Source organism: Anastrepha ludens, chromosome 6 (genome assembly GCF_028408465.1).
Source record: "Anastrepha ludens isolate Willacy chromosome 6, idAnaLude1.1, whole genome shotgun sequence".
Lineage (NCBI taxonomy): Eukaryota > Metazoa > Arthropoda > Insecta > Diptera > Tephritidae > Anastrepha > Anastrepha ludens.
Genome location: NC_071502.1, coordinates 42247102 through 42267813, shown reverse-complemented (window position 1 = coordinate 42267813; position 20712 = coordinate 42247102). Strand labels below are relative to the sequence as shown.

The 20712-nt window shown below is 34.6% G+C and overlaps 1 protein-coding gene across 1 annotated transcript in view; it reads left to right on the top strand.

Moving 5' to 3' along the window:
• The window catches only part of LOC128868544 (potassium voltage-gated channel subfamily H member 8), a 215847-nt gene that overhangs the window by 29737 nt on the left and 165398 nt on the right, over positions 1-20712 (top strand). Inside the window, exons 3-4 of the mRNA XM_054110756.1 lie at positions 484-603; positions 19350-19487. Of these exons, the coding sequence (XP_053966731.1) occupies positions 484-603; positions 19350-19487 (258 nt within the window). The remainder of the gene's footprint in view (positions 1-483; positions 604-19349; positions 19488-20712) is intronic.

The window sequence follows — 20712 nt, the reverse complement described above, 5'->3', positions numbered from 1 at the left end:
TACTTCTTTTCACGTAGGTACTAATCTGACCGATAATAAAAAAATATATCTGTATTTGGACCATCCTTTGTAATGTATACCATAAGTATATTTTAGTAAAAGCCGTATTTCAAATGTATGCATAGCTATTTTAATACGTTCTTCCTTTTCTTCTAATTTATGAATTTGTGCCGACTATTTGCTGCAACATCAATAACAACTATAATGAAATGCGGTCAACTAACAATTCGCAAAAAACCATTGAATCCATTCAAATGTCAACCCCCAACATGGCAAATGACAAATTCTCAAAAAAAAAAAAAAAACAACAATAATGTCACCAAACAAACACTTTTAATTACTGCCAACTGCTCATCGGACATTGAGGAATATTTGTATGTCGTTCGCATTCTACTAAACTACGATTGTTGTTATTGTGCTGAATATGTTCATTTCACTTGTTCAACATTTGTTACTGCTGACTTTGTGCTTTGTGTCACCCAGGATGCTCGTGTCATTTCCTGTACGGTCCGGAAACAAAGGACGAGCATAAACAACAAATTGAGAAAAGTCTGATGAATAAGACCGAGCTAAAATTGGAAGTTATTTTTTACAAAAAAGATGGTAAGTACTTTGGTAGAAAATAATATATATTTAGAGTGTATTGAGAAATAAAATGCTTAATAAAAGGAAAATAAGTTTAAGTGCAAGTAAATCGGTTAACAAATTTTAGTCACAAAAAATGTACTCTGTATGTATTAAATACTAATGGGGATAAAAAGTTAAGGATTTAAACTTACTTGAAATGGATGGGCCGTACAGTATGTAAACCTGCGACTGACATCAGCAGAATGTTGCTAGATTGGAATCCGTAAGGCTCTCACTGAAAACGATGGCCGAAAGAAACATGGAGACGAAGCATGTATGACGAATTCAAGACATCTAACGACTCGCTCACTTAGTCGCAAGTAAAAGCAAAAGCTGCAAATCGATCGCAGTTGAATTTACTTGTATCGATACTTTGCGGCCCCCGCCGGTGCGGTAGCAAATAATAATAATAATAATCAAAAAAATACGTCCCCGAAATTACAATAATATAAAGGCACCACATATTAACAGATTTTTATGACTCACTTAATTATTTTTTATTTCACTTATGTAAAAACATCTATATATATAAAAAGAAGTTACATTTCCTTGGTAATCTTATCACTAAAGAACTGCTGAACCAATTGACACAAAAATTTTAGAGTTCTTTTCTATCTTTGAGCAGGTGGTTTGTGTGAAGTTTGATTGAAATCGGTGCAGCCGTTTCTGAGTTATGACATTTTATGTGAGTAATGGTTTCCTCTCATACGAAATGCCTGTATGGGAAAAACAACAACAAATACACAGCCGCTTATGAGCATTTCTGTTGTACTGTTGTGGTTGTAAGTGTATTATGTTAATATTAATTTGCTGTCGTTGGAATTCAGTTGACAGTTCTCTTATGTGCTTTGAGTTCTTTTATATCGTGCTCTCATTGCGAACAGACATACTTTTAGTGAGTGTTTGTTTTAACCACGTACACACATTGAACTTTGAATTAAATTTATTTTTATATATTTTCGTCCAAATGACTTGAAATCATTTTCAATGTTTGGCTTTTACATTCAATTAGTAATACACTGTACTGAAAGAATGCCACGTGCAAGACGAGAAAACATTGGCAGACGTTCACGCCAATCAAATGCTACAGCGTTAAATCGAAGATCACAAAGTGAAGAAGATCGTGTTCTACGAAATGAAGTGGGAACACAACGACACAGACGGAGAAATCAACCAGTTAATAGTGAAGCACCAAGAAACCATCGTGGGCGTACGTCTGTTTATGATATACGTCAAATGCAACGAACGGCTTTCAATTACGATGCCACCATTGATTACAGCATGCATGCCTACATTGGCCAAATGAATAGAGAATGTATACATTGCAAAGCAATTAAATTCAGAAACGAATCGCCTGGTATGGACTGTGCTGGTGGGAAAGTCAAATTGCCGGTGCTAGAACTTCCGCCAGAACCTTTGCATTCATTGGTTTTTGGCAATTCACCAACGTCGAAGCATTTCCCCTTAAACATTAAAAAATACAATTCATGCTTTCAAATGACATCTTTTGGAGCTACAAATATTATACGAGTAAGAGATGGATTTATGCCGACGTTTAAGGTTATTTCTTCGTTTGGAATAAACAATATCATATTTAATTTATATGCCGTCCCTGTGTTCGATGTTTTTAAAAATTCAGATCCGTTATCTACATACCATAGAGCTGGGTCTTTGCTACCATTCCCAGATGGTGACCATCAATTTTTGCAAATATATTTTATTGGTGATAAGAATCGTGAATTAGATCAGCGCTGTGCAATTTCGACGAATACGAGAAGATCAATCGTGAATGAATTGCAAACAATGTTCCATCAACACAATGAATTGGTGAAATTGTTCAAAGTGGCTATCGATCTGATGCCCACCGATGGCCACAAAATCATAATAAAAGCCGATAAAACACAAATTGGGGAGCACGCCAGACGATTCAATATAAAAAAACCATTTTATGTGTGGTGGTGCGAAGCCCACTGGGTAATGCTAGTGTATATATAAATCTTTTTATAGCGAACTCCATATTCGAAGCATGAAATTTTGTATATGATCTATAAATGTTCGGCCAATTTCCAAATTTATAATCAGAAAAAAAAAACCGGAATATAGTTTTAGGGCCATTAAATTTTGGTATATGTGGCTCAAGCTTTGAAGTAGTTTGAAATTCTCGTTGATTTTTTATAATTTTTTCTTTTACGGTGTTACACATTTTCTTCATATAACAAATGCACGTCATTTTATTTCATACGGAGAAAATGCGCCACACTTTCAGAAGAAAAAATTCTCAAGATCGAATGAGAATTTTGAGCTGTTTGCAACTTACAGTAAAATTTTATGGGCTATAAGACTGCGAATTTTTTATAAGTTCTGATTAAATTGACTCGAAATTTTAATTGAAACTTGTTGAATTAAAAAACAAGTATGAAACTTGGTTTATTATGGGCTTTGATTTTATAGAAGTAATTAAATTTGTATACAAAATAATTTAAGGTGAAAATAATATAATACAATATATATATATAAAATTGGCGCGTACACCCTTTTTGGGTGTTTGGCCGAGCTCCTTCTCCTATTTGTGGTGTGCGTCTTGATGTTATTCCACAAATGGAGGGAGGAGGAAAATAATATAATAAAAATAATATAATAATAATAATGCAAATATTTTAATTTAAATGATTTTAAGTTAAAAAAAAATTTAAAAGTAAATAAATAAATAGTAAAAATCTGTGGTGCTTTTGAAAATTTGCTCCAACACTCATTGTTGAGGTCTGCGTTTTCGCATTTAGATATAAATTTGGATTATGTTTTGGTTCCGCTGTTGTTTCAGAGTGCATTCATAAAATTAAATGCATAATTTTCAGTGTTTGTAAAGAAAATAAAACATTTTCATATTAAAGTTTATGTGGTATACGAAAAATTAAAGCATCTTAAAACTTATTTAATAACTTTTGTAAAAAGTTCGGGGCAAAAAATGTTAAGCAACATTTCGCGTTTCAATACAAGTAAGTCATTTAATTTATTTGAGTTGACATGGTTTTGTTACAGGTACGCTAACTAATCAGGCAATTTCTTCTAATGAGTACTTTAAGGCACTACAAAATTATACCATCCATCACACAGTCCTTAAACTATCTATATAAACTTTTCTAAATATTTTGAGAAATCTCGGACACAATTTTGGGTTTAAGTTTCCTCGTTTCCTATCTCATTCTGCCCTCCTTTAATAGATTAAATCCTACTTAACATGAAGGATAAGCGACACCGGGCTAGTAGGAGCTTTCTCGGTAACATTTATACCAGCACCTCGGGTAAAAGAGTATTTGCATTTATTATTTTTATTTTATTTATAAATGGCACTAAAACATGGTATTTGCCGTTTTTGAGTTCCAAAGAGCTTTCCGACATGCAGAGAGTAGCCCTTCATTTTTACGGGGACTCAGCATATGTTTTCTTAAACGGTTTCTTTACTTTTGCATGCCGTCCAATGCTAAAAAACGCTTGAAAATTGCCAATCTCATTACTTTCATGCAAGTACCGAGCACTAGTCTTCAGGGAGTGATGATACCAAATCTTCGTGCTTTAACATTTGTGCTTGGAAAACCAAGGATATCAGGAGTGTTACTTAAGCTGCTGGGTGGTGTTTGTTTGTTTTATGTTTTATTCATTTAAGCTTGTTAGCTCGCGAGCAGCATTTAAAATAGCGGCCAGCATAACAGCAGCGCTAAAATATATTTGCTGGGGTTATCACGCGAAAGTAAAATTTTTTGAAACTCAATTTTGACGTTGCTTTACTGCGCATGTTTCAACAGCCGATGCTACATCACTGAAAAAACAAGTTTTATTAAGTTAAATTTGCTATGGTTTCAACTGCGCTGTTCAGCCCAGCCACAGCATAGTTAAAAACTGCACTCGTAAGAATATCCCTTGGCTGTAGTTGTGGAATGACAGCTTCTTCAGCACTTCTTTAAAAAAAGTAAAAAAAGTACTTAAAATAAAAAAATTATGAGACTTATTACCCATTCATCGTAAACAATATTTGTGGTCACAATCAAGAGAATATCAGTTACGACAGCAAACAAGAAAGCAATACGACAACAACAGCCATAGCAAAACTCTTGCTGGATAAAATAGCTGTCGGTATGCTTCGGTTTACTTCCTATTCTCGGAGCCAACCCTCCAGTTTTTTAGCGTCAAAGCGAAAATCTGCATGTTACTAACGCAGGAGTATTTTTGTTGTAAACTGCTGTCATATTTGAAAGGCTTTCGGTAGCAATTTTTTTTTTATCGAATTGAAGAAAAAACGCAAAAATATTAAAAAATTTGGAATGTTCAAACTTTGGCGATTTGGCGCATACTGACAAATAAATCAAATGATAAAGCACTTCATTGGAAGTATTTCATTAAAACAACGGGCGACAAAAGCTAACATTTTTTCTTTACCAGTTAGAACTCTACATCCACGCGATTGATTTTATACTGTAATGCTGCTTACTTATTTTTTCATATTCTCAACAATTAGATTTTTTTGCAGGTCATTAAATTTTTAAAGGATTCAATTTTTTAGAAATCGTTTTAAATACTTGTACTTACTCTATTATTGTCTATTAATGTAAATATGAAATGAAAGACAATATATTCCGGTAGCAAACAAAATGTGTTTCTATACTTTTTTGCTAATACAAATATAGATTTTTTAAAGTATAAAAAAGTTGTTTGCATGTACGGTATTTCATAGGAACAAAGTTCTAGTATTTTTTACGTTCTTTTAAAGTAGCAAGAAGAATTAAATAAACTCTCAATTTCTAACTAATAGTATAATTATTCTAACAGTTATTAGTAAAGAATTAAAAAAAGATGAAAAATAAAAAATAAGGAAGGCAAAAATGCCTATAACCACAAATAAACGACGAGATGGAACCAAATTGTATTTGAAATAGGTTACTTCTTTCCAAAACAAAAAAAAAAACAAACAAAAAGCTCGATTTTTCAACTATGTGCAAATTTGCGGCCAACATCTGTGGTTCGTTGCAAAGGCGAAAAAATAAGTTTTCCTCCAAAACTTTAGTAATGAAATTTAATTAACTTACTTTAACCCCAAATTAGTGAAACTTTTGCACAATACAAAAGTCATAATTTATAAGCATTTAAGAGTTTAAGGCAGGCAAAAGTTTGTCCCGAAATATGTCTTTGTTCATATGTGCACTCACGAGTACGAGTATATTTATGTAACATTCAAGTAAAAGGCATGTCTGACGGAAAACATACATTTCACGCAACAGAGTGCATATGATGTGACAATAACAGGAAGAATTTCAAGCATGTACAACAAGTGGAATACAAGTAAAGAGGCAAAAAGTATACAAGCGATGTGGGAAAAACATTTTTGTCTACCACCATAAGTGCACTCAAACAAACGGGTGGCCTTTTATTGCCTCAGAAGAAGTTCGAAGGGCACAAGTGGATGTGAGAAGTAGCACATGCTGCCGCACATTTGGGCGTTTCTATGTAGGTATGTGTGTGAACCTAGTTATATATGTAGTATATACATATGTGTCTACATGAGTCTCATGGACAACTCTCACTGAAACTTTTCGTAAACATTCCCAGCGGGTAGTCACAATACTTACGCCAAAGCATCACTGAGGGGCATACGAGAGGATTTATTTAGAGCTTCATTCAAGCTTACAGCTGTAAGTGAACAATTTGTTGAATTTTTGCAGGACTTTGTTCTGGCCGGTGTGTACATATGTGGTGCATTTGTTTGTGCTCGCGATGCAGAAGTTATCACATAGCACGTGCTAGCCTCTAGTTCACCGCTGTTCATGTTACCGCCACTGTCTGCCACATACGGCATGGCGTATACGTAACTTTTTTGGCATTTCGTAAAGTTTGATTGACTGCAGCACATATCAACGACGCTAATAAATAAAACTGTTTGTACGCTAAGTTTGAACCAAAAACAAAAAAGCAAGAACAAAAATGGCATAATTTGTTGTATTAAGTTGACATTTCTTTTTCAATTCCCAAATGGCGCTGCGACAAAATGTATTTACGGGTGTTAGGGGCACATGCCCATGTAATTGATTGGCTTTTAGCTTCTTTTATGTGGTCACTTCGTTGGCTTCTGCGTGACTTTGGAACATTTTCTGGTCTTTTCGTGGAATAAAATGCTTAATCAACAGGTGATTGAATTCAATTTTTTGATTTTGTTTTCTTACATAACGAAAGTAATTTTCAAGTGCTTCAGTTTATTTGCTGCTTGCCAAAAATGTTCGTTTCGTAACAGAAAAATATTTATTTTTCGGTGTCAAGGTCATTTTATTGATGCTAATAAAGGAGCATACAAGCGGCACTTTCTGTATTTATGCTTATTTCTTATTTTCCCATCTATCAAATTGGCATATTAAAATATAAGTATACAAACAGCTTCCTTAAGGTATTTATAGCAAACTGCGCGATTTATTTTCAAGTGATCCAAGTATGATACTTTGTCTTGAATATTTCTGAAAATTGATTTATTTATACGATTGAGATTAGGAAGAATAAAGATTTTGAAAAAAGAGTATGGATTTGAGATTTGTTTAATTTTGGTACTGCATTTTATGAAGTGAAATATTTTTGGTTCTTTTAAAATTTTCGTTAATTAATGTTTTTATTTTTTAGGATCAAATATATTTTTAGAAAATAAGAAACAAGAAGAAGAATAATAGATATAGGAGAGAAAAAATGTGAAACTAATTTAATAATTGCGAGATTTATTCAGTGCTTGAGAACTAAGGTCTTAAGTTTTTTAGAATGAAATATCTTTGGTGCTTTACCACATTTGTATAGGTACATTCTTTGATCTTTTATTCTTTAGGATAAATATATTAGGTGCGCAACTAAGTTACCGCTGTTTGCCAATAGATGCCGCCAACAGTGTGTGCTAGTCGATTCTAAGATAACTTAAACGTCATTAACCAAACTTACACGGTTTGATTGAAAAGTAATGAGCCTCATTTTTGATGTGATAACATCTTATAATTCGAGTTAACAGGCTGCACGCACGAAAAAATGTGTCGTTACCTTGCTCATTTATCGTTACCTTGCTCATTTGTCGTTACCTTGAATGAACTGCAAGCGAAAGCGCGGAACGAACGACAAAGCAAACAAAGCAAACGAAAGGCAACGTTCGACATCTTGCTCTCTCCTACTTAAGTGAGCGTATATATGTATGTATATGCGCATATGTACACATATAAATTCACGTATTTGTATTTGCATATGCCTTCTTATTGATTATTATTAATTTGATTTACTTGAAGAATTTAAAATAAAACCAAGTTTGTTAATAATACCTGTTGTTTTAATGTTATTATTATTAATTTTTTTATTATATATGAAGGAAAAAATGTATGGTAATATTTACCATATACCTGATAAGATATGTTGTATAGTAATATATGTATATAGACATGCATATACACATACAATTTCGCGCAATTTTCAAAAAGAACAAATCTATATGTAAAGATGCATACAAATCATATGGACATATCAAATATACGAATCTATTCCGTACGCAAGCAAATGTAAGCTAATGTACTTGAACTGCAAGCGAGAGCGCGGAACGAACGACAAAGAGCACAATCGGCCCCCGCGTTCGGCAACGTTCGACATCTGGCTCTGTCCTACTTGAGTGAGCATATATATGTATGTATATGCGCATATGTAGGTACGATGATAGAAAAAGTAGGAAATGAATGGGAGTTTTTCGAGTGTAAAGTGTCTTGAGAAAGTCAAATCGATGATGATGCCTCTTAGTGTTGTTGACTTATTAACGTCTGATGCACAATCCAAATTGAAGATATCTTTCATGAATTTGATAAATGTTTCGTCATTTTCCACGTTTGTGTAAATGTAACTTGACCTATTCCATTGCAATTCCATTTACCTCCTCCTCTATATCCATACAAAATATCTATCAAACAAATAAAATTAAAATTTGGTTTTGAAAATTGCAACCACTCCATCAATATTTTCTTATGACGCTGTCACGTTAAACTATCGTCAGTAAACCGACTTTACAGACAACCTCTTTTTTTTAAGCAAAATAGGACCCTTGAGCGTCAATACACCGCTGGTAGCTGTCCTTCCACTACAGGAAACATTTTTTAAACTCATCCGCCGGAATCGCGTTCAATTCGGCTGTCACAGTTTTTTGGATCGCCTCGATGGAGTCGAAACGCCGCCTTCCCTTCAGCTTTCTTTTCAGGTGCGGTAACAAGAAGAAGTCCGGAGGGGACAGGTCTGGGCTGTAGGGAGGGTGTTTCCACCGGAACTCCCATCTTGGCCAATGCTCAAAAATTCACAAACCCGGTTCACATCTACCTCTGTTTGCGTCGTCCTTGAACGACTTGTGCCACCGTTTTACCTGAGCAGTGGACAGAGATTGGTCCCCGTAAGCCTCCTTGAGTAGCCCAATGGTTTCGGTACTCGTTTTGTTAAGCTTTATGCAAAATTTGATCGAATAACGTCACTCCAACGATCGCTGTATTTTCGCCACTGCAAAATCCTAACACATTTTTAAAGCAACAGCGGAGCGATGTTGACTGCACTGCTGTTACCAGCGAACTGGGACTGGTTTCTAGTCAAAGGGGAAGGTCCAACGATCATTTTCCCTCACCAGCCGATTCGGTTGATCACTTAGCAGACGCTCCGCGCAGGAAGGCTCATTACTTTTCAGTCAAACCCTGCAGTCCTATGATAAACAAACTGCTTCGACACATTAGTGATTTTGTTTTATTTTAGTGACATTTAGTGACTTTTGGTTTTGTGGAAATGTCTGATTTTGCGCCGAATAATTCGCATTTCAGGAAGTGTTGATTTTCCACTTTAATTCGAAAAAACGGCGGCCAAAGCGCATCCGTCTCAAACGCAAGAAGAGTTTGAGTATTAGAAGTTACCCGACAATCCATTTCCAAGCGATTGCATGTTTTGTGAATGATTCAGAAACTGGGGACTTGGGTTCTTTATGAGTTATTGTAAAACCAAGGGATGTTAAACGTCGTTTTTTCGTCTGTGAACAACAGCTCCAACGGCAAAAAAGGAAGGATTTTCTTCATCGCATCGTGAGGGGTGATGACAAATGGATTCATTATAGCGATCCAAAGAAAATAAAGTCATGGGGACTGCCCGGTCATGCTTCTACGTCGTCGTCTCGGCCGAATATTCACGCTGCGAAGGTTATGCTGTGTATTTGGTGGGGCCAAGTTGGTGTTATTTATTTTGAACTGTTAAAGCCAAGCGAAACCATCACTGGGGATCGGTATCGACTTTTTTTTCATTTTTCATTGTTCTTTCCTCGGCTTTTGAGCTTAATTTTCATAGCAGAACTCGCTATAACGGTATCTTACACAGGTGTTTTACTGTTTTCAATACAACTCAAAAAGTTGTGGGAATCTCACTATCAATTTTTGAAGGTTGTCTTTATAGTTGTTTTGCAAAAATTAAGAAAAAGAGTGCATTTTTTAATTTTTAACAAAAAAATTTAAGCTTTTAAGAAAACAAAACTAAATCGTTTAGAAAAACAGTAATTTTAGTAAAAAATTGAATTGAAAGTAAATTTTATCCGAAAAAAATTAAAAAAAAGTTTAAAAATTATAAAAAGAACTGAAAGCAGTTTAATAATACTCTAAATAATCTTATACAAAAAACGTGAATATTGTATAAGTTTAAATTTTATTAAATTTTTGGAAACATTTTTTCGATTTCCTTATTACTATACTAAAGGTGATATACATATAAACAAGTTTATGTAAAGATTTGGAAATAATGTTGATCAATTAACACGAACTTGTTCAATAGCAAAAAAAGAAAAAATAAAACTTATTTCGTATACAAGGCGGCGCAATATTAATAACCCTATCGAAAGAATTTTCTTTTTTACAAATGATGTCGTACGTCAATCATATCTCTTCGGAACTAGATAACTGCAGTATGTAAGCGTCAAGGGCAAAACAAACATTTTCATGAGTCAAAATTATATTTTTTTTTGTATATAGTAAAAAAAGTTATTCAAAAATATAATTGATGATTAATTTTGCGCCACTTGTATATTAGGGAAAATTCATCTGAGAGGGAAGTCACGCAGTTCCAGCTTTTTTAAGCAAGGGCGAGTGAAAACAGAAGCCTATTATTTCCAGTTACCGTCTGGCCCTTTTGGAAAAAAAGGTGTACAGGTGAAATTCAGCCACTGCCGCCTGAAGGCATCAAACCTTCAATTACTCTAGTTATCTGAAACCATTACTATTTTTATGTAAAGACATCGAGCAACATAAATTTAATACTTGATGTAGTGGGAAATATTATTTGTTGGTCCTAACAGGTGTTTATCAAAAAAACTTGCGTACCGCTATTATTATTCCTTTTAACCTGCATAATCGAAACAATTCTTTAGCATTAATTCTAAATAGCAATTGCAGTGGGTTCGACCGCACGTACTTCAAACATAAAAAAGCCGGTTTCATCGAAGAGAAGCTGTGTCGCAGCCATTTTATTTCACGTTATTTAGAAAAAAATTTTTTTTTGGGACTTTCATTTATTTCGTTGTTTTGCCAAAAAAAACCCCGAGACATGCTTCTTTTTTGTCGATACAGTTGCCCAATCTTTTGTAACAATTTTTTATTAGAATTATTTATTAGAATTATTAAAAATAGTCTAATTCTTATTATTCAATAGTTTAGAATAATTGCAAACTATTTCACTTTGTATGTTGTCTGCACGTAAGGTTCATGATGGATGCAACAGTTCAAATTGAATTTATTTTTTGTGCAACTTTTCACACCACTAAAAGTATTGCACTGATTTTGAGTTTCATAAGAACTTAAAGAATTATTACTTATTATGATTTTAAGTTTGATAAGAACTTAATTTATTCAAGTAGAAAGCTCAATTAATATTTCCTGATTCACGTTTGACCCCAGTACTTTATATACAAATACATATACACAATGTTCATACAAAAGTCCTTGCCTCAGTACAATTACCGAACACACGACGCCATTCACTATTTTCCTTCAAATAAATTGCGCCTCTTTAGCAAACGCTCTTTGTGCGTTCACACTCAATTGAGTAGCCTATGAGACAAGAGAAAATATGGAATCGTTAAATTTATTAAATAGTAGTTTTTCTACATTCTACTAGAGCTGAAATAGGGTCAAATTGATAAGCATAGCAGAAAATATGCCATCAAAGAGGGTCGCACATTGAAGAAGAGTGTTTTGTGCTCGAAGGCTGCGAAACTCATGGCTTACTGTAGTATAGTGAATAACATAATCTATACTAATAACAATGTAAGTAGATAAAAGGAAAACATGCGCAAGATGAAAGGTTCACGTACTTAGTACTTGTATGCTCAACGTATATGCAATTTAGTGTTTGCTGCGCCTGTGGATAGGCTATGTATATTTGTGCTCTATGCAACACAGATTGGTCTCGCCTCGGTCTAGTATGTGTTGTACTTTTCCTTGAAAGCAAATTATGTTTGGCGATAATGATGTGCGTGTTGGCGGTAATGACAGTCTATACTTGAGTTCATTACCGTTGATTGTGAGAAAGATACGGTGGTTATCAAATGCTGATATCTGTGCGAAGGTTATGGGAGACACTAAGAGTATGGGAAGGCAATGAAATTGTAGAAGGGCGAAAGAGACATGAAATGTATACATATCGCACCCTAAATACAAAAGGGTCACAACTCAAAATACAAAGATTTTCAGGAGAGACGAAAAACGTTTTATGTAAAAATTATTGTAATATTTAAAGAATTTATTGTTCCATCATGAAAATATACAACATTGAAGAAGGTTCTACTATATTTGTTTCAATTTTATATTATGTTTGCGAAAATAAAACAAAATTTTGATTTATGACTCTTTAACTGAAATTTTTTCGATTAACTAGTGATTATATCTTAAGTTGTGCCTTTTTAACTGATAAAATGTTTTAATTTTATAAGTTTCCTAACCTAATTGACCTCACTTTTCACAACTAAAGAGGCACAATGCAAAATAATATACCACGAAATTTATCACTTTTTACAGTTATAGAGGCAGAACTCAAAATAGAACTCTTTATGTGTAATAAAAGTAATCAGCTGTTCTTGAGCCCATTATCGCAACTAAAAATAATTATCTTTAGTTGATCGTGCAAAAGCAACACACTTGACATAAAAATAGCCATAATTGTATTTTTCGAGTTAAAGAAGATAGTTATGGGAACGAAATATTTGCAGCAGTTAGAAATGTGTACTCTGAATTAATTTATGCAAAAAACTCAGTTTTTAAAAATTTTGAGTTCTGACCCGTTTGTATTTAGGGTGCGATATATGCATTAAAGTACTAATTTCTCTATTAAGTGTTCAGAATTTAATATTTCTTTGACTAAATATTTATATTAAAAGGTTTAAGCAAACTTCAAAATCTAACTAATTTATAATAGTTATTCAGAATATTTGTAAATACAATGAGTTATCATACAAAAATGCTGAATAATTTTTGTAAGTTCACGCATCAAGTTTGTTGTTGTGTTCAATTAAATGAAATATATAATATATTATTATATACATTAATGTGTCTGGCATTTGAGTACATATCACTCTTAAGGCATTGTAGTTGTGAAAAGAAAGAAACAGTTTTAAATTTATTCAACGTAAAGAAGGATTCAGCGTAAATCGAAATTCTAAAATATTTATTTATGATAATAAACCTTTAATGGATCGAGCGCGTTCTGCTCGGAGCCCGTTCCGCCACTCCCTTCTGCAGCCATCATAGCCACTGTTAGCAAACGGCTCAGTCTAACTCACAAGCGAGCTTAGCAGGCTGAATGAGGCTGCAGATGGGTAAAACTAATCTTCCTCCTCTAACTAACCAGAGGAGACTATAGGCAGCTGGTTGGTCTGATCACGGGCCACTTTCTGTGGGAAAGCATGGGAAAGGTGGGCATCTCAGACCGTGCACTTTGCCCAGCATGTGGAGAGGAAAACGTGACAGCGAACCACTTACTATGCGTCTGCCCAGCCTTCGCTCGAATCACGCTTGAGGGCTTTGGCACTGATGTGTTAAGAAGCGACCACTTTGGCTCCTCTGCACCACAAGATCTACTCAGATTTCTTCGGAGGTTGGGTAGATTTAAAGAAAATTAGAAAGGTAACCCAAGTGCAGTGCAATGGACACAATGCTGTAGCTCTGCCCTTATTAAGGGGTTACATGGTTTTCGTCGGGTAAAAAAGACCTATTTTCAATATTTTTTTTTTCTATGTAAAAAATTATTTATTTAATTCACACTTTTTTCTGTCTATAGATACATATTTAGAGAATAATTTTTGAAATTTTAAAAAAAAAAAATTAAAACTCCTCCATTGTGACGTCATTTCCGGTGACCCCTCGAAAAAAAGTTGAGTCCGCGTTGTCAGCATAACTCCTGACAGGCTCATCAAAAATGAAAAAATAAAAATAAGTGTTTTAGTTAAGACCATAAACTCGTGCTTGAACGAAGGAAAGAGAAAAAAGTAAAAATTGGAATTTTGGCAGACATTTTTCCAAAAAAATTAAAGTTTCGGTCAAATTTGCTTGACATTTTGTTTTTTTTTAAATAGTTGTAATTGAAAATAAAACAAAATCCTTCGTTCAATCACGAGTAAATTGTATTTCGAGCACCTGTGTAAAATTTCATCAAGATCGGTTGAGTAGTTTTCAAGAACATTTGACAACCGAGAACATTTTGAGTAACAGTAAAAGTGGCTTGGAGTGCACACATTCCAAAGGCAGTATCTCCGAATTTATTATTCGGATCGACTTGAAAATTTAAGATAATATTCATGAGATGTTGTAGAAATTAATAAGCAAAAAAAAAAATAAATCGATTTTTTGAACCAATGAAACTCATGTAGCCCCTTAACGAAATAGGAAGTATTGGAAGGTTCCATAATTGTTTCTTCAATGAAAGGTGAGATTATAGAGATGTCATCGGGATTTAGAGGGAATTCAAAAATCGAAGTGTAGTAACTAAAAGTTAAATACAACTCTTTTTATGGAAATTTAGAAAAGAACAGCAATCTCACAGAATATTATTTCAGCCTTAAAACATTAAACTTTTATTCAAAATAGTCGAACGGTTTCAAAAAGAAACGGTTTGAGAAACGATGAGTGTGTTGCAGAACACAAAATTGTAAATATTTTTTCATATATACTCGGCGCTTCTAAAAAATGAATAAGAATCGTTAATAAAAAAAAACAATTAACAAATAATTTTAATACTCTTTGGTTTCTAAATGTCCATCTCTAAGCTGTATAATTTTATCAAATTACTGAAGTTCTGAAATGCAGATCGTGGTATACTTTTTTCTTCTACCAACAATTTAAAAAAAGATTAAAGAAGCCGAAATTTCAAAAAAAGATCCGAAAACAATTTTTAGAACTTATCTTAAAAATATTTTTGTCTTGAAAAAAATCAAAAAAACAAGGATTTCTTAGAAATCACTCGTTTGGTTTTCGCTTAAAGTAAACCTCTTTTGACAGAGAACTAAACAAAAACAAAAAGGAAACAGGAACACTTGGGTAAAGGAATGATTATCTCGGCGACCACTTAATATTAGTGTGGGGAAAAAGAAGTACATTATTTTCTTGGTAGACGGTACAGCCATGATCGATATCTCGTAAAGTATCGGTCAAACAATTTGAAATTTTTGCTCGTTGTCAAGCTAACATTCCACACTAAAAGAATTCGTTTGCTGTTTTTTGCTTGTTCCATTCAGTTGTGAGTTACAGAGTGTAAAAAATAGAAGCCAACAAAGAGAAAATTCGGGTTTTTATAGTTTTACTTTGATAAAGGCGAAAATGCAGCCCAGCCCCCTGAAATTGTGAATGGCGTTTGTAGTGCCGCTACTGTAACAGCTAAGTATGTTCAACTTTGATTTCGTCGATTTCGTTCAGGAATTTTTGATGTGAGGGAAAATGTAGAAAAAGTCCATAAAATCACAGAAATAATTGAAGTTGACCGGTACGTTAGTAGTCGTAGGAACGTCGAGGAGCTAAGGACCGATCATAAAATAGATTAAACCATTTGCGAGAAAATTTTACTCAAAAATAAAAATTTCTTTTTCCCCAAACTATTATTTCTACCGTTTTGCCCAATTTATGCTATCTTCGCCAAATTTCATCAAAATCAAAAGGAATACATTTTCAGGCGAGTAGGTACACTTTCCGTGTTTTGCATCGTATGTACCTATGGAAAAACTAAAGGCTTCTGCACACACACTTTTTCATAGGGTTATCATTGGGAATAATTGCTGGCCAAGAACTCAACAAATAGAGCCATGAGCCTTTGCTTGGTGAGCCTCCAGCTGACTATTTGCGTTAAAAAAATTTAACTAATAGGACTATGAATAAGTTCGTGCGGTTTTACAACAGATGGCGTAACTTGATTATTATTCCATCGATCCACATTTCCAAACATTCATTGGAGAGCTACTGTCGTAAGGCACAAACGTCAGTATAAGTTTTTTATTTGAAGCGTAAACAACAATATTTTTACCACACTTGAAAATGTCGAATTTCGTGCCAAATAATGTGTTTTTGCGGGGAATTCTTCTTCATTATTTTAATATGAAGAAAAAAGCAGCCGAAAGTCATCGTATCTTGGTGGAAGTTTATGGTGAGCATGCTCTATCTGAGCGAACGTGCCAGAAGTGGTTTGCACGCTTTAAAAGTGGTGATTTTGGCTTGGAAGACGAAGAACGCGAGGGTGCGCCGCCAAAGTTCATGGATACCGAATTGGAGGAATTGCTCGATCAAGATCCGGCTCAAACGCAAGAAGAGGTTGCAAAAACTTTGGGAGTTGATCAATCAACCATTTCCAAACGTTTAAAACCCATGGGAATGATCCGAAAGGTAGGCCATTGGGAGCCGTATGAATTGAAGCCAAGAGACGTTGAACGCCGTTTTATGGCATGCGAACAACTGCTTCAACGGCACAAAAGAAAGGGTTTTTTGCATCGAATTGTGACTGGCGATGAAAAGTGGGTCCATTACGACAATCCAAAACGTCGGGCAACGTATGGATACCCTGGCCATGCTTCAACATCGACGTCGGCGCAGAATATTCATGGCCTGAAGGTTATGCTGTGTATCTGGTGGGACCAGCTGGGTGTTGTGTATTATGAGCTACTGAAACCGAATGAAACGATTACGGGGGATGTCTACCGACGACAATTGATGCGTTTGAGCCGAGCACTGCGAGAAAAACGGCCGCAATACGCCGATAGACACGACAAAGTTATTTTGCAACATGACAATGCTCGGCCACATGTTGCACAAGTGGTCAAAACATACTTAGAAACGCTCAAATGGGATGTCCTACCCCACCCGCCGTATAGTCCAGACCTTGCGCCATCCGATTACTATCTCTTCCGATCGATGCAACATGGCCTGGCTGACCAGCACTTCCGTAATTACGATGAAGTCAAAAAATGGATCGATTCGTGGATTGCGGCAAAACCGACCGAATTTTTCACAAAGGGAATCCGTGAATTGCCAGAAAGATGGGAAAAAGTAGTAGTAAGCGATGGACAATATTTTGAATATTAAATTTGTAACCATTTTACGTCAATAAAGTTTCAAATTTCGAAAAAAAACCGCACGAACTTATTCATAGTCCTATTAGAATATCGAAAAACCCATTTTTAGAGAAAAGAAGCTATAAAAACGAATTTGCGACTAGGACTAAGTTCAAGAAGTAGGTTCCACAAAAAGCGTTTGAAAATTTAAAAATATTTTTAAATTCTTTGGTTTCTAAAAGTCGATCACTAAGCCTTATAATTTCATCATTGAATTATTCGTTGGCACAAGTAAATTATTTCGAGTTAATAAATATTTAGTGTTTTATTGACCAGTTCAGTACTACATGACTTAATAAATAATAAAATAAACTATATAAATTTAAATGTAAATACAAATTTGTAGTACGAGAGGAGTTCAATAAATACCCGTGATGAAAATGAGGGCACCATTTTCTCTAAACTTTGTTTTATATATGGGATTGACAGACGAACGAAGGATTACTTCCAGATTGTAACATATAAGTAAATGCATCTCTGCATATTTAACAAACTTAATTGTAATGGGCGTCACTGACCGAACGCTAAGGGCTCGGAACGCAAACGTTAAAAAAATGGACATTCATTCAAACAGAAGCACAGGACTGGTCGGAATCGTTTGTAACATTAAGTTAAATAAAGATTTTAAACGAGTAACCTCGATTTTTATTGGGACGGCGGAAAACGAGTCCCACATATATGTATTTTTCGTACAGTACCTCTGAGATTTCTTGAATGTTTGAGTGCATTCCGTAAACTCTTATTGTTTTAACTATAATCCACTTAAAGGGCATTGCAGAAACCGGCAGAAATGATAATTGAAGATGAAGATCAGGTTTATGAGGCCAAAATTTTCCAGTCAGGCTATGTCAGGTTATATCGTGTCACCAAAAATATAGCGATCTGATGCTGCTATGACACAACACCAACACTTTCGGCAATAATTAAAATGCATTTGCATTAACTTCATAAATTGTTGGCAGAAAGGTATGAAAATCAGTCACTTGGACAAGCGGTTACCATTTTCTGATTGCTTTTCTTTGTCCATTCTACCAAATGTATTGTATATACAGCATTTTCTCGCTTAGCGCTTACAATGGACTTGCTATCGCTTGTGAGACTTCACCTCGCTTCGCCCACGGTCGTAGGTGATTTATTTCTCATTATTAGTAATAATTAGTTTTGCAAATGGTTTGATTTCATTCTGCTTTATTAGAGTTTTGCAGACAGAAATTCGGTTAAGTAAGTTTTCTAAGGCGGCCGCCGTAGCCGAATGGGTCGGTACGTGATTACCATTCGGAATTCGCAGAGAGTACGTTGGTTCGAATCTCAGTAAAAGACCAAAAAGAAGTAAAAGTTTTTTCTAATAGCAGTCGCCCCTCGGCAGAAATGGCAAACCTCCGAGTGTATTTCTGCCATGAAAAAGCTCCTCATAAAAAAGATCTGTCGTTCGGAGTCGACTTGAAACTATAGGTGGAAGAACATCAAGACGCACACCACAAATAGGAGGAGAAACTCGGCCAAACACCCAAAAAAAGGGTGTACGCGCCAATTATATATATGTTTATAAGTTTTCTAGTTACATTGACTCTCCGACCTCCTTTTTCCTATTTGTTTCAAAGGTACCCCAGCTCAATATTTCACTTTACTTTTATTTTTAATTTAATGGAGGTAATCGGCATCCATACTGAACTACATACTCGTATTTCCCAGACTAATTATGTAGTCCATATTTAAATTATTGAATGTTAGCAAAGACCAAAAAAGATTACCACACGAAATCGTTAAGAAATTTTTCGCTCATTTGACGCCAACTGTTTCGAAACATCAAAATTGTCATTTGACGTTGGCAATAATATTTTAGATATCCTATGAATTTAGTGTCAAGTGTCTAACTTTTACCCGATGGATTCAATGATTGACCTGAACAAGCCAATAGATCCCAGTATACGGCCCATCAACCAGACGCAAAATATTTTTATATAAGGCGAAGAAGCTTATTGCACGTACTTTTTTCACCTACTCACCCGAAATCAACTATATGTCTGGTTTGTGTGTAAGTATTCTAATTTCATTTGGCGACTTTTCCTTTCAGGTTCACCGTTCTGGTGTCTCTTTGATATTGTACCAATTAAGAATGAGAAGCGGGATGTGGTGCTATTTTTGGCATCACACAAGGATATCACACACACCAAAATGTTGGAGATGAATGTGAATGAAGAATGTGATAGCGGTAAGTGGAAACATGCATTACCAAAAAAACAAAAATAATCTACAGTCTTGTAGACTTTTACATCCGACCTGCAAACGAACACTATTAAATGTTGCTCGGTACGCAAAAAGCAACAATAAAAATATTTTAATTCAGCCGATATAACCGGTTTGAGTTGAAAGGCCTTAAATATGTGTGACCTGATTAATAAGGTTGTACAAAGTGACTGCTGTCAATTGCAAAAAACAAAAAAAAAAAAAATCGAGAAACGCATGAAAATGTTAAATATAAACGCTTTCGAGCGTTATTGTGCAGGTCGGTTGCAAAAGAATACAACTTAAGTGTTGAAAAATATCGCATAGCCCTTTATTGTTCAAATATGTTATTCTTGTATATGCACACTAGCCAATAGAAATATGATTTTTGACATTTTTCTGTAAAAATAAAATATATTTGTATATATAAGTGCACAAATTAGTTGCTTGCCTAAACCTTACACTGGCAACTCATGTCTAAATTTTTTATTTATTTATTTACTGGTTTACATACTTTCTAAAAATCTTTAGTTTTTGTACTCCTTACAGAGAGGCTAACAATTTAATATGTAAAAGAAAAGAAAATAATGCCATTATAGATTCAACGCATTCAAAACCCAGTGCACATGACAAAAATATAATTTTTTTATTTTCATTGTAAGTACGTTTTTTATATGATAGTTTACCTAATTTAGACTTAATTTGTCCCTAAAAGTAATTGAAAAGAAAACCAGTCGCGGAAGAATAATCATACTTCTACTCTAATATGAACGAGACTTTATCAATAAAACGGTCCGCGGATGACATATGGCAAAAATAAATTTTTTGTTTTGTGGTAGGACTGTTATAAGCTTACATGGCAAATTTCAGCGTGATATGTCACATAGTTTGTTTTCTGTGCTACTGTAAACAAGTCAAGCTCGAGTGTGTTCTTCGAATTTAACGATGGAAATTCAAGTTGAACAAAGAATTTGTTTGAAATTGTTATTCCTATAAAATTTCGGCTTCAGATGCCTTAAAAATGTTGCAGACAACCTATGGGGAGTCTGCTCTATCGCGTGCACGTGTTTTCCAGTGGTACAAATCGTTCAAAGAGGGCCGTACATCGGTTGAAAACTTGCCTCATGAACGTCGTCCAGCAACATCAGTAAACGACGAAAACATCGGAAAAGTAAAGGAAATTGTGCTTGAAAATCGCCGTGTGACCGAAA